Source organism: Python bivittatus, unplaced genomic scaffold (genome assembly GCF_059951505.1).
Source record: "Python bivittatus isolate LINGU-HERP-01145 unplaced genomic scaffold, Pbiv_v1 ctg000080_np1212, whole genome shotgun sequence".
NCBI lineage: Eukaryota > Metazoa > Chordata > Lepidosauria > Squamata > Pythonidae > Python > Python bivittatus.
The window spans coordinates 67,758,873-67,772,922 of NW_028277035.1; the positions used below are offsets into that span (position 1 = coordinate 67,758,873).

Genomic DNA, 14,050 nt, shown 5'->3' on the forward strand with positions numbered 1-14,050 from the left:
AACTTAGATGCAAAGTTGCTTTGTATGTTATCTTCTTCACGTTATCATGCATCTGAGAACATAAACTTTTTGTTTGAGAGTGGCCTGGTATCCTATGCCTACCTGAATTTTGTACTCTTCTGTGGAAAAATGTGTTTTCTATTCCAATTCAATAGGATGATTATGTGAAATACGTGCTAACAGTATGATAGAAACTAGTTTATATTACTCAGGGCCTAAAGTATCTAATTATCATGCATTGCCAAGAGAACTCTGCAAGACAAAAAATACATAGATGATGTTTGTATTTATTGAAGAGAACTCCTGGGAAAGCATACAAATCAGGCAAAAAGTAGCATTCTTTACTAGGGCACCTCTTAAGAATAAGTAATGAGTTTTAAAACTACTTCTGGCTCTTGAAGGAAAATAATAATTGTGTGGATTGGGGAAAACTAGTGTGTGTGTGTGCATACTTTATAAGGCAATGCAATAATGTAATAAGACTTTAACCCAAATCAGCTATATAATCCAGTGTTCCTCAGCCTTGTCAACTTGAAGATGTGTGGACTCCAACTCCCAGAATTCCCCAGCCAGCATGCTGGCTGGGGAATTCTGGGAGTTGGCATCCACACATCTTCAAATTGACAAGGCTGAGGAACACTGGTCTAATCTAAAGTGAGAAGACCCCAGAACAGAGTCCAGATGTCAGCTAAGGCACATTCAGCCAAGTCTATTAGAACACTGATTGAATTCCAGTTGACAGGTGAGTAATTACATAACATGAGATGCTCTAAGACAAAGATGTCTTGTTTCAGTTTTTTTAGTGAAGGATATAGTCACGGGCTTCTGCAAAAAGCCACTGCAGCTTTAAAAAAAAATGGTCACCATAAATGTAGATTTAAAACACTTTCCAAGAAGAATCCTCACAAGTTGTATGTTTTGTTTAATTTTGTTGTATTCCCAGTTGTCCTATCCACTGTATAGAGCAGTTTAATAAGAGAAGGTCTTGCTGCTGTTGCTGTTGCTGTTTTGAAAGTGAAGCGTGTTAAGCATTTAAAAAGGCTTAGGCGCTTTACAAATTTTGGTGAAAAAATAATAGGAAGTTACCCCTCCATTTATTGGTAGTTTCTATTCCAATCTGAGAAAAACATTTTGGAAAGATTGATTTATTTCCCACCCCCACCCCAAAATAATGGGTCCAAGAATTATATGCATTCTGAACTTTATGGATAGCTTAATGATGTTCTGGGCTTTAAAGGTTAAATCTAGTACTTCCAACTGACCTTGGCTAGCAGCCAGGGAAGATGAAGCAACATTCCCCATAATAGTGAAATTATGTAGCTCGTGCAGCCTCAATTTACAACTTGCTGAGTGCCATTTTTTAAATGGAAGTTTCTGGCTGACCAAGGCAACTCCACATCAAGTGTATTACAGTTGACTAATATGGATGTTACTAGAGTCTGAATGTCTAGGTCTGGTCTTACATCTTCTTTTTCTCTCCTTTTCTGTCCTTTCTTACATCTCCTTTTGCTTGTTGTGCATCACCAAGACTGGGAAGGCACACAAAACCTGTAAAATAAATAAAATATTCCTTAAGGCTGTGAACCATTGATTTGTTAATAACTTTTTATTCCAGAGTTCTTACAAATAGCTAATATCCATGTGGAACAGGATCCACATGGAAGATGCCGAGCCTTTTCTCCCCATGTATGTATTGAGAGGAGCTGTAATAGACTGGAAAAGTGCAGTGTTTTTCTCTGTGTGATGTTTTGGGGAGTTAGCAAGGTTCTGGAAGATATAGGTTCTTCCTGCGCAATAGATTCACAACTGTTCTAGACAAAACAGGTAACGTCATTATATTCTCTGTGTACTTGCTGGTTGCTAACTCAGAGGCAAGGAGGGCTGGAGGGCATGTATGTGGCTTGCTGGCTTGCTGATAGTGCTAGAGTGTGGAGTGTGTTAGATAGCGTGTTTAAGCTAAAGTGTATCAATTTGTCTAAAGAAGACTTGTCCAAGAAGAGAACCACATTGGACTGCAAGGAGGAGAGCTGAATTATTGTAGGACTGAGAGAAATAAGCAGAGTCAGCCGAGAGCTATGTGCAAGGAAAGGAGAATCAGTCTACAGTCTGAGATAATTGGTGAAGTATACTTCCAAGTGACTCACCCATGTATAATGTCTAGGAGAAATAGATCTCCTATAGCATGAATCGATAGGCTATGTAAAGGGTACTGTGAAAGTGAGAGAAAAGATTAAAAAAAAAACTTTCCAGAATTAAAGGAGCAGAGTCAGAAGTAAAAGCAGAGATTGTATTTTATTCGAGCTCAGTCCATCAGGCTAAGAGAAACGCTGAAAACACTGTAAATGAGGGAATAGGCTTATAGGAACATATCTGGTGTGTAGGTTAAATTAGGTATAAAAATAGGATTTTTAGGTTGTTAAAATTTAAGCACGGCCTTTGCATCTGTGGAGCAATCTTTCAAGGAGGAACCTGTGACAAATCACATTAGTGATACTTTTTAATTGTTTATAGAAAAACAATTTAGAAAAAGACAAATGATTTAATAACTTGATAGGCACTAAGCTGATCTAAAGTATTAATATCCCTGCCTGTCCATGACCTGGCTTTCTAAATTATTTCCCTGCAATTTCCAACTGGGGTTGTCAGAGAATGTAAGTTTATCATGTGAATAAGGGTCAGTACACTTGGTGACCTTTGATAAAACCAGATTTTGCAAGATGAATAACTGAAGGCAATAATCTCTGCAATCTACATGTCAGGGTGCAGTCAATATTTGTGCATTAGCATTTAACAAAAAACCTGGATGATAGATTGCACAGACAGCTGGATCTTTATCTGCCTTAAAAATCGCAGTTATAGAAGCTTCACTGAAGAAGGCTGGGAAAACTTTATTTGAAACGGTATAATACTAGACCTTTAATAATAGTGGAGCAAAGAATTAAATAGGTTATTATGCCACTAAATGGGGTAACTACCTGGACCAGAGGCTTTTCTTGTTTTCATAGATTTAATGGTATAGTATCTATAATTTTGTTTAGAGAAATAAGGTGCAGCTAGATAACCCCTTGTTCATATGAACTCTTAGGAGGTGCTATATTCTGTAAAAATGATTAATTTGACTCGGTTCCGTGTGACTCAATATTATACAATCAAGAATAAGGTTTTTTAAAGTTGATTTATTGAGTCAGAATGGCTAAATACTTTATCCTCGATGTCTTTAATAGTAGAGATAATGGCTAGTAATTTACCAGGTCTTTCACCTCACTTGCTAAATCTTTGCTTTATATAACTATTCTGCTTCGAATTAAGTTCCTATTTAATATTCATAAAAGCATATAATTCTGATGTAGTTTGCCTTGCATATATGCTCAAAATTTTCTAACATTTTGCCCAAATTTTCTTGTTTAATTTTCTGATTTTTTTCCCCATGAAGCATAAGCAGTACCTCAAACAAGCAAGCCATTCACAGAATGTCTGTTTATAAGGGGGGGGAAAGCCTTCCAACTCTTTTTGCATCTATTTTAGAAAAAGATCCTTTATGAATAATATATTTAAATACCTTTTATAAAAATGGGATTATTCTTTCTTGTAGTAACTGATAATTTACTGATATATGCTGTATATACTGTACAGTATATATGTTAATGATCAGATATAGCAATAGTGCCTATAATATTTATTAATTCATCTACTAACAATCGAGATAGCAGAACAGAATCCAGTCAAGAACCCTTCTGATGTCGAACTGAACAAAAGATGTGTTATTGTTGTGAAGGATTTAAAATACACCACATCCACCAAATTAAAACCCAACATAAAAGCTTGCAGTAATTTCCATGTACGAGAGTTAGATTCAGGTGGAGTGGTGTTCCAGCCTAATAAGGGATTTAGAACTTGATTGAAATCTTCAGTCATATTTATCTGATACACAGCTGAAGTTAAAAACAACTGTGTAACCTAAAAAAAAAAGTTCTCCCTCCCTCTCTCTCTCTCTCACACACACACACACATAAAACAACTATATAATCTATATGAAAAAATTCTTATAAGAGCCATAATACATTTATTAAAACCCTAATCACAGTATTAAAAAAAATCCTGGGAGTCTCTTATTTCTTGTTCCACCACAGATTCTGAGCACTTGTTAACCAAAATTAATATACCTCTATCAAAAAATCCTCTATCAGCTTTTGAAAGAAGATGTTCCATGTGCCAACTGTTGCTATTTTCTTGTCTTAGGTGATGAAGACTTACCACATGTATCACGCTGAGAGCATCAGTGCTGAAAGCAAGCTGAAGGAAGCTGAGAAGCAAGAAGAGAAGCAGTTCAACAAAGCAGGGGACATCAGTGTGAACCTATTGCGGCATGAAGATAGGCCTCAGCGCCGCAGCTCAGTTAAGAAGATTGAGAAGATGAAGGAAAAGGTGAGTGGTATGACATGTTTTTCATGTGGCTGGCCACTGGCAGATGAATAGAGGAATATATTCCCAGGATGATGTTTAATAACAAATATGTCTAGTTCTGATCTCACCCATTTCACTATTTAATCTTGGATGATGATGGCCTCCTATAGACACATGAGTAGGTTATCCTCTGTGATAATGAAATAGTAGTAAAGTGTGGTGTCCAGTGCATTATGGGCTATATTGCAGTGGTTGGGGAAGCATTCTGTGCATATATAATAAGTGTTCTACAAGCCAGTAGATGTAATTAGTCACATTATCACAGACAGTAATTGACCACAGACAGCAAAGTCTCTTCAACAGCCAATGTAGCATAGTGGTTAAAATGTTGGCTTAGGACTGGGGAAAGACAAATTCAAGTAACCCTTTGGCCATGGACATTTATTGGATGGCTTTGTGCTACTTTTTCTCTCTGTCAACCCAACTAATCTCATAGGGTTTGGGGGGGATAAAGTTAGAGTAGGAGGGCTGTGTGTGGATCATTTTATGCTCTTTGAGCATAAATCTGACTAATAATAACAACAAATATGATTGTTGGATTCAGGAATCTTGGCCTTAAAAGCTGTTTTGCTTCTGTTGGATTTTTTGATCTCTCTCTCTCTCTCTGAAGGTTTTCTCCCCAACAGGTTGCTCTTTTCAACTCTCCTTAACGGTTCAGCACATCAGGCCTTGATGAGGTAATGCACCCCTCTCTGTGGAAATGCTCCACAATTTGCCCCCAGGCTCTCCTTCCTGCTGAATGAGGCCTGCCTGATTCAAAGCTCTAGCTACCTGCTGCCTTTTTGGCACTTTTCCACAGCTAACAGGCAGTAAAGAGAGCAGCTAATATATAGCAGTCTCAAGATCTTAAGTGAAAATGTACAGAATAATTCAAGCAGGCAGGCAGCATTCCAGCAATCCAGATTTATTTTATTTATTTGTCTAATTTATATAGCTGCCCATCTCACAAAGCCAGTCATGGACGCCCATCTTACAAAGCCACCTTATTCAAAGTAACAGATGTTGTGCAGTTGACCATTTTTTAAAAAATCATGAGCCTTGGATTTAAGGGGCTTTCTCAGTCTGGGCACTCTCTTTCTCCATTAGCTAGATGGGAGGAATATTTCTGATTGTTGCGTAACTATAATATCCTTGCCTCCCCAACCAAAGAAATCAAAGGAATAGGGAAGCACCATATGTTAATGTGCACTTTCCCTCCCATGCTACCAACAACAGTTAACCTTGAGAGAGCCTTTGATTGTCTTTCAAGAGTGAAGAGCAGAAGAAAAATCTTGTGCTGGATTGTAGAGCATTCATGACCGTATGCTGTATTCTAAGTATGAATTAGAGTATTTTCTCAAAGTCATGGACTTGCAGCAAAGGCTGGGCTCCCCTTGGATCTTCAATCCCTACAGATGATGGGAGAGGTGGGATATTGAATACAATATTCTATTCAATATCTTCAAGCTTTAATTCCTTGAGATTATGATTAGAGACGGGCCTGCAGAAATACACTAATGTACATATTGTAGAAGGTGTCAAGAAGGTCCAAAATTAACAGTTGAGCTATTTCTTCATTGTAACCATAAAAGAAGTGGCTGGACATTTTAGTCAATAAAGGTGAATTTTGGATTTTTTTTGTTAGTTTATCAGTTGTCTTTGTGGCAGTGACATTCTAGACAAAATAATCTAGGGCTGACAGTTTACTTTGTCTAATAAATTATAGTTCACATTGTCCTGTTAATGCTTTCCTTTCTGAATCAGCTAAGTTAGCAATAAAGAAGAAATATCCATGGAAAATCTTGGTGTTATAGAAACTACTCTAAAGGATTACAGATATCTTCAGACAGAAAAACAAGCCAGGATTTTAAAATATCCTTGCTTAATATAAATAATTTGTATATGCAGTTTGTTTCCTTCCTCTCATTTTTGTTATTTACTTTACTGAGTTTATATGCTGCTGCTGCTGGAACTGATACTGATTCTGAGCAGCTTACATACCCAACATCTGTAAATAAGATTAAAGCAGAGTAACAGTTACACCCATACCAAAATAACAGCCTACACACATATCTTAATTAAAATGCCATTAAACAAACATCTTACTGCAAAAGGGAGCAGCCTCATAACACATGCTGTCCCAAGGTGGATTGATAAAGAAACCAGGATGAGTTGTTTAGTGTGCTGTCTGAACCAGTAATCCTTCCAGTACAGTTAGAGGACAGCTGGTTGGAGAAAACTGCCTTCAGGCCAATGTGTGAGAGTCCAGGTTGGGAATCTGAACTAAGTTTGCTCTGTGTCATGATCTGGATGTTCCTGTATAGCAATCTTCCTCAAGTTGGTGCCCACCAGATGGGTTAGAACTCCCAACTGGTTTGGGATTAGTGGAATTGAATTCCAATTTATCTGGAAGGCACCAGGTTGGAGAAGGCTACCCTGGAGTGAGTGACTGCTTATGGCAAATTCAGCAATCACAGTGAAAGGGTTATGTCTACAGGCAGAGCAGGTGATAATTTTTTCACAGCTGTCTGCTTAGTCTTCTATAAAGGGATATGGGAACTGTTGGTCAGATGGCTTTGCATACTCCCGAATGAGAATAAAATGAAGGATTATGTTTGTAAATGTTTCCCTGTCTTAAAATTTCCTGCAAGTACCCAAAAAACAAAAACTTAGCATTGCAGGAAGCAGATCGGATTACAGAAATGATATGCAATATTCTATTCTATTCTATTCTATTCTATTCTATTCTATTCTATTCTATTCTATTCTATTCTATTCTATTCTATTCTATTCTATTCTATTCTATTCTATTCCAAATGGAATCCTTTCTACCTGTGGTCTGAGAATGCAAATGTTCCCTCAGGAATCTATCAGTTTATGAGTCAGTTCTTAAAATACAGGCAAAGAGCTCTTTAATCACACCAGATAAGAGTCCAACAACAACAGGAACTATGGATTTATGTCTTTATGTCCTTGACTCCTTATCGTATTTGACTTCTGTTTTTTACTTACTTATGATGGTGGCCAAGGGGCATAAGAAGAGTGCTGGTTGCATTGGAAAGTGAAGACCTTTTATGTGTCTGTAGTTCATGGAGGGCTGATTTAATGAGCAAAGCCAGTGTTTCTGACACTTCGGCTATTGATCAAATGAAAATAAGGCTCTCATCAAACAAGCAGTTGCCATGCAGTGGTAGACCATATGCCCTGCCAACAAATTATCCCAATAGATCACCTTTGTCTGTACAAATGTCATTCTGGACAGAAATATTGAGACTGGATATTTGAAATATTTGTTTTTCTTCTTAAAGTCAAGTATGTTACATATAAATGTTAAGTATTGAAAGAAACTCTTGTATATGCTGATTCCAACTTTTAGTAAAGAATTTTCTATTGCATGATAAAGATAATAGTATGTTTCTGATAAAAATCAAAATGTCTATGTAGTCAGTATCATTTTAAATGAAACAGTATCCTTCTTACATTGGATTGTATATCATTTATTCAAATATCCCATGTAAGAATGGCATTGAAACTAGTTAATTCCTCAATAATAGAAGGTCTAGTAATATGCCCTTCCCCCCAACTCTGTGTGTTTGTGTGTGTGTGTCTGTGTGTGTGCGTGCACACATGCCTTCAAGTCAGTTTTTGACTCTTGGCAACTGCCTGGACTAGTCCCTGCAGTTTTCTTGGCAAGTTATTTTGGAAGTGGTTTGCCCTTGCCTCCTTCCTAGGGCTGAGAGAGAGTGACTGGCCCAAGATCACCCAGCTCACTTTGTGCCTAAAGTAGGGTTAGAACTCATGGTCTTCCAGTTTCTAGCTTGATGACTTAATCACTACACCAAACTGCCTCTGACTATCATTCCTTTAATTGAATTTATCCTTGCTGGCAATAACTTTTGATTTAATGAGGAGCATTATGGTATCATTATATGCTAACTAATTTATGAGAAGACTAGAATGTGTTCTTTTTGGAAGAGCCACTGATAATGATTTAGTGGCATCACACAGATGGCATCTTATGTTTGGACTTACAATACAAACAATCTGTATAAATGTATATATTGCAGCAACTTCTTTTATCCAGTTATCAACTTTGCATCTAATAGCACCACTGATAGTTCCCAAATACCATTTTTGGATGTAATTTCATGATGGCAAAAAAGGAAAAAAGTGTTAGGGCATTATTTAAAGACCTATATATATCGACAGTTACCTAAACTAGAACTTCTGCTATGTTAACTATATTAAGTAAAGCATGATGTACAGCTTAACACTGAGAATTAAATGTATTTATATTAACATGGATACTTTTCTTAAGAGGAGTAAAGACATTTACAAAAAAGGGAATGTGGGCCTAGCCCTTCTCAAACAACTGGATTTTAACCTTCCAGAAGCCATATGAGGCCATATATCTAAGTTAAAGAAATATAGTGATTGGCAGAATTTATTATCTGAGACAGAAGGTAAGTTGGAGATCTTATAAAACATCATTCACATCAGTGATTGCAAACATCCTGGATATAAAACGATCATTGACCTATGTACTCATTTCAGAAATAATGCGCTATAATAATTCAAAAATTAAAATAGCTAGTTCTACAACTTTTTAATAGTGAGAATCACTATCTCTTGGATGTTAATCTCATAGCTATAGAAATAAAATCACATCCTGACCAACTGGATCCAAGGAAAGTGGAGATTTAAAAGCTCAATAGATCGATGCTACATAGCTTTTATTGGGAGGATTTCTTATTTCTTAGCAGAACTAGCATTCCATAATTGCTGCTGTTGCAACTCACATTTTTACATCTTACTGTCTCAGCAGGAATGTATGAATAGTCCCCAGTTTAAAAATGAGTTCCGTTCCCAAGGTGTGTCCTTAAGTCGAATTTGTATGTAAGCTGAAACAGTATTATTGTATAATACTGTATAAGTAGTATTGTGCAATTAACTCGAATCATTGTGTATTTAACTCAAATCATTGTGTATTTAACTCAAAGTTTGCTACAATAGGCTCTGTTCTTAACTATGGGTCATCCTTAAACCAGGCATTCTTAACCTGGGGACTACTTGTACTTTTTTTAATGTTTCCTGGTTAATGACTTTACGTTCTCTTTCTTCCTCCATATGTTCATTTCCAATTTGTATTATTTGTTTTCAGTTTGTTGTGTTCTTAATATTGGTGTGTATGTGTGTGTGTGTGTATTTGTGTTTGTCTTTTCACATTCAGTTAAAAAAAAAAGACCTACAGCATGCCCTAGTTTGCATATCTAGCTAAGCCACAGTTGCAGTTAGGAAGAGGCAGTAGCCAACCGTGGTTTCCAGTTGTGTGCTTTACTACCTGAAAGCAAGCAGTAGTGTAGTATGATATGTGAACTCAGACATACTGCAGGGTAGCACTGAAAGTTTAGGATATGTCCCCATTTGGGTAAGGAATTTGTGTCTGTGTCTGGCTGCTTGTTTCTGAATTCAGAGACACTGTTAATCATAAACTTGCTGCTCATTGCAGATTTACTTAACAAATATTCCTTTCTCAGCTTTCAGCAACATCAGATGAAACAAAGTTAGCATTTGGTTGTTAGCAAGGCTGTTGTTTAATCACTCTGCCATGCGCTAAGACTGTTTTTCAGGCACCCTACATTTGATTTCATGCACCATGTTTGCTATGAACTGTGATCCAGAGACCTGATGGAGAAAAGCCTACATTGCCATATGGCTATTTTACATAAATTTCCATTCACTTACATAGAGGATTATGTCTTCAGAAGGAAGCAGATAGAGTAATATACATAGTGGTGCAATATGCCGGATGCTATATCTTAACTCTGCACAAAAACCTCTCAGCTATATTTGAATTCTAAAACAGCTTGAACCCTTGCTAACTACTGGATGGGACGGACGCCAAGTATTTCTGGATGTGGTGACAAATGTTCAAGCTGTACCTAGTATACAGAGTACAAAAACTGAAACCTGCCTATCAGATCCTATATTGGGAATATTCAGAAGAAATAGCTGTTACATTACCCTGTTTTTTTCATTAAATTATAACTAGCACATCAGTACATAGTGCTTATCTTTAAAAATTCGTAGAGCATAAGGCCATCAATGGCTACTAGTCATTATGGCTATATATAACTCCAAGATCAGGGATGGCATGGCATCAAGAAACCGCAGCAGAAAGGGTTTGTTATTCACACGCCTTGATTGAGGGCTTCCCTTTGACCTGTGGTTGGCCACAGAATGTTGGACGAGATATTCTATGGTCTGATCTAATGGGATATTTTTATGTTGTAAGAGCCTGAATTTGGAAAAGTATGAGAATTGGGAAACTTAATACATTTTGTTTGAATCTGTGTTCCATTTTTCAGAGGCAAGCAAAATATTCTGAAAACAAGCTCAAGTGCACTAAAGCTAGGAATGATTATCTGCTGAACCTAGCAGCCACAAATGCAGCAGTCAGTAAATACTACATCCATGATGTTTCCGACCTAATTGATGTGAGTACCAAAGTGATTCTCTTTTCCTTAAATACAGCTGTGTCATTCATCTTTCCAATGGAAATGGCTGCACTCCAGACTGTGGACATGTAGTGATGCAGTCTTAAGCTATGACCAATTGCTAATGTGTTCAGCATGCAGTAAGTATTTAGATAACTATTTGTCTATGGATCCATATCTTGATGCTTTCCTTTCCCAGTGGTTTCATAAAAACAATGGGAGTAGAAAGATATTCAGATATTCAGACATATTCAGCTACTGCTGAATTTAGTGGTGTCATATATGCTTGGAGCTGTACAGTTCTATGATCATTTATACATTTTATTTATTACAATATTTTATACTGACAATGGCATTTTTTTTCAATTGATTACAGTCTAAAAGATAGCATCAGTGAGAGAGCAATATGAGCCAAGGCAGATCGAGACTGACTTGAGCAGGTATAAGTGCTGTCAGGCAAGAGCAGAGAGAGTCGACAATAATGTCCAAATAGAAACTGGTGACGATAATTCTGAAGGATTGGAAGAGAGATAAAAAGGTGGAAGTTTTAAATCAGGGCTGATCTGACAGACACTTACAGGAGACTCAAGAAGAAAGATAACCATTATTCCCAGTGGCAGGTATTGTTTCTCAACTCCATGGATTGAGCATTAGTTTGTGAACTGCATACAAAACTCTACCAAAAAATTCATAAAATCCAGAGTGAAAAATAAGATGTTAGTTGTTTGTGACTGGTTGTTGGAGACTAGGAATCTCTGGACTTTGTACATCTAAAGTCTTTTTTATATACTTGGTAGATCTGCAAATGGCTCAGGATTAGAGCACTATACATGTTCATGCTCTGTTTGATCAGACATTTCAAATAAGGTTTCTGCCAACTTGCACTGAATCCAATTATAGCTTGCAATAAGGGTTATTATCTTCCTGGTGAAATACAAATTGGACTCTAGATAAACACAAGTCATTAAATAGTAATAAAAGCAATGATCTTTAATCTCAACTCTTTGCACTATTTTAAAAGGCTGAAAATTAATTTCCTTTAATTATTCCTCTAAATCATATTAATTGTACCATTGATTGATTCTGTGCCATCAAGTCTCTGTCAACTCTTAGCAGCCACATAGATTGACATTCTCCAAGATGATCTGTTCCCACCCTGGCCCTTTAAGTTTCTCAGTGGTGCACCCATTGCCATTTTAATTGAGTCCATCCACCTCACTGCTGGTCAACTTCTCTTTCCTACCACCTTTCCCAGTATTATGAACTTCTCAAAGGAGCTGGGTCTTCACAGAGTGTGTCCAGAAGCCAGCAGAAGGCTTTTTTTTCTCACTCCAGAAAATTCCTTCAGGGGGCCTAACCCAAGCTATATTTGATTCAGTATAAGTAAATTTGCCTAATTACATATTGTTAGCTTGAGAAAACAAAATGATATTAAGCTTGTATATCTTGCATACACCTGTCCTAATTTCAGCTTTCCTGAGGGAAAGGCCCTTTGACTGACCTGATTTTCATATATGATTAACATGTGTCAGAAGAACATTATACACAGTGTTCAAAATATATCAGTATGAAAATTGATCCCCTAGGTAGTCAGTGAGGAGAACTTCTAGTACTTGCATTATCAACCATCTTACGTATCTCAGCATTTTTGCCTAAGATTGCATACTGCAGTGGAATGAGATGCCTTGATCAGATAGCAGTTGAGAGTTATGTTTTACCCAGCCTGTGAGGGTCATCTTCTTTTAATGTTACCCACATGAACATTACTTTACAAAAATAAAGAATTAAAATATATTATTTCTAAAATGCAGAACTTTAAAAAACAAATGGGGTTATAATAATCCACTTGAACCTTCAACTATGTCCCATCCCCTCTGCAAATGTTTGATACTGCTGTCAGAATAGAAGGTCAGCTTTTCTTACATTTATAAAGAAAGGAAAACAATTTTTCACTAGCTCTTCTGCACTAAAGTAAACATGACGCTTAGTCAGGCAAACAAAAAGGACCCACCCACTATTGTTTGTTTTCCAGTTGAAAAATTAGACATAAATATAGTCTTAGTTCCTATGACGAGCAAAACTACTTGGTTCCTCTGAAAAGATCTGTATGAATCATAAGAAAAACAAACAAATGGGTGTAAGATAGAGATGTTCTATAGACACAGAAATCACTATGAGTGTAAGAAGGAAATCTTCTGTAAACTCTCAGCTGTTTTTTTCCTTGCCTTCCTAAAAGGCAGGGAGTTACTTGTAATTTCATAGCATGTATGTTTTGAATTGCAAATGGTGGATGTAGACTAGCCTTCCCCAACCTGCTGGTGTCCTAGTGTGTTGGGTTTTTAATTCCCATAATACATAACCAGCATGATATATCCCCTATTAGCATTACAATGGGCTTTAAAAGCAGAGCTTGAAATACTGGTGAGCAAAACAACACACACACACACACACACACACACACACACACGGTCTTATTTTGATAGGTGACTTATCAGCTCAATACAGACATCATGCTTAATTATAGTTTGTGCTACCCCCAATCAAAGTGTGCTTTGAGACTGCACACACTGCAAAGTACTTTTTTGCCTTTGAATCCAAAGCCTTGTGTTGTTTTAATATTTAATATGAATAGTACTTAGATTTCAATTTATTCCTGGTCCTATTAATGACTTTTTGGATACAACCCACAGCACACCATTGAAAAGGTGAATTAGCCTACACTTACCTACTCTGGGAATAGCCTACAGAGAAGTCTTCCCTGATCCTGTGTACTAGATGGAAACCATGGATCAACATAATGTATTGCATTGTACATCATTTGTTAAAGACAGCTTTTAGTTTCAGGATTCTTTAGATGAAGTCAAAGCCTCATGGATCAGATAGGTAGAAGGATGGATGGATAAATAGCTAAGTTCATGGGAAATTATTTTCTCTCTATAGATTCAGTGCATCTCAGAATTTCTGAGGAGAGGAATTGTACATGCGCATGAAACCAAGAGGAAAAATGCTTCCTAGGGGAATTTATTGGCCAGAGTTATTCTTTCTTTCTATTTATTGAATGCTGCAAGCTTCAAAAAGCAACATGCTTTTTGTGTGCGGCTGAGGAGCAT

General features: G+C 36.9%; 1 protein-coding gene across 1 annotated transcript in view; it reads left to right on the forward strand.

The window, feature by feature from the left end:
• Positions 1 to 14,050, forward strand: part of SRGAP3 (SLIT-ROBO Rho GTPase activating protein 3) — a 208,621-nt gene that overhangs the window by 125,896 nt on the left and 68,675 nt on the right. The window contains exons 5-6 of the mRNA XM_088134308.1: positions 4,240 to 4,425; positions 10,812 to 10,940. Of these exons, the coding sequence (XP_087990434.1) occupies positions 4,240 to 4,425; positions 10,812 to 10,940 (315 nt within the window). The remainder of the gene's footprint in view (positions 1 to 4,239; positions 4,426 to 10,811; positions 10,941 to 14,050) is intronic.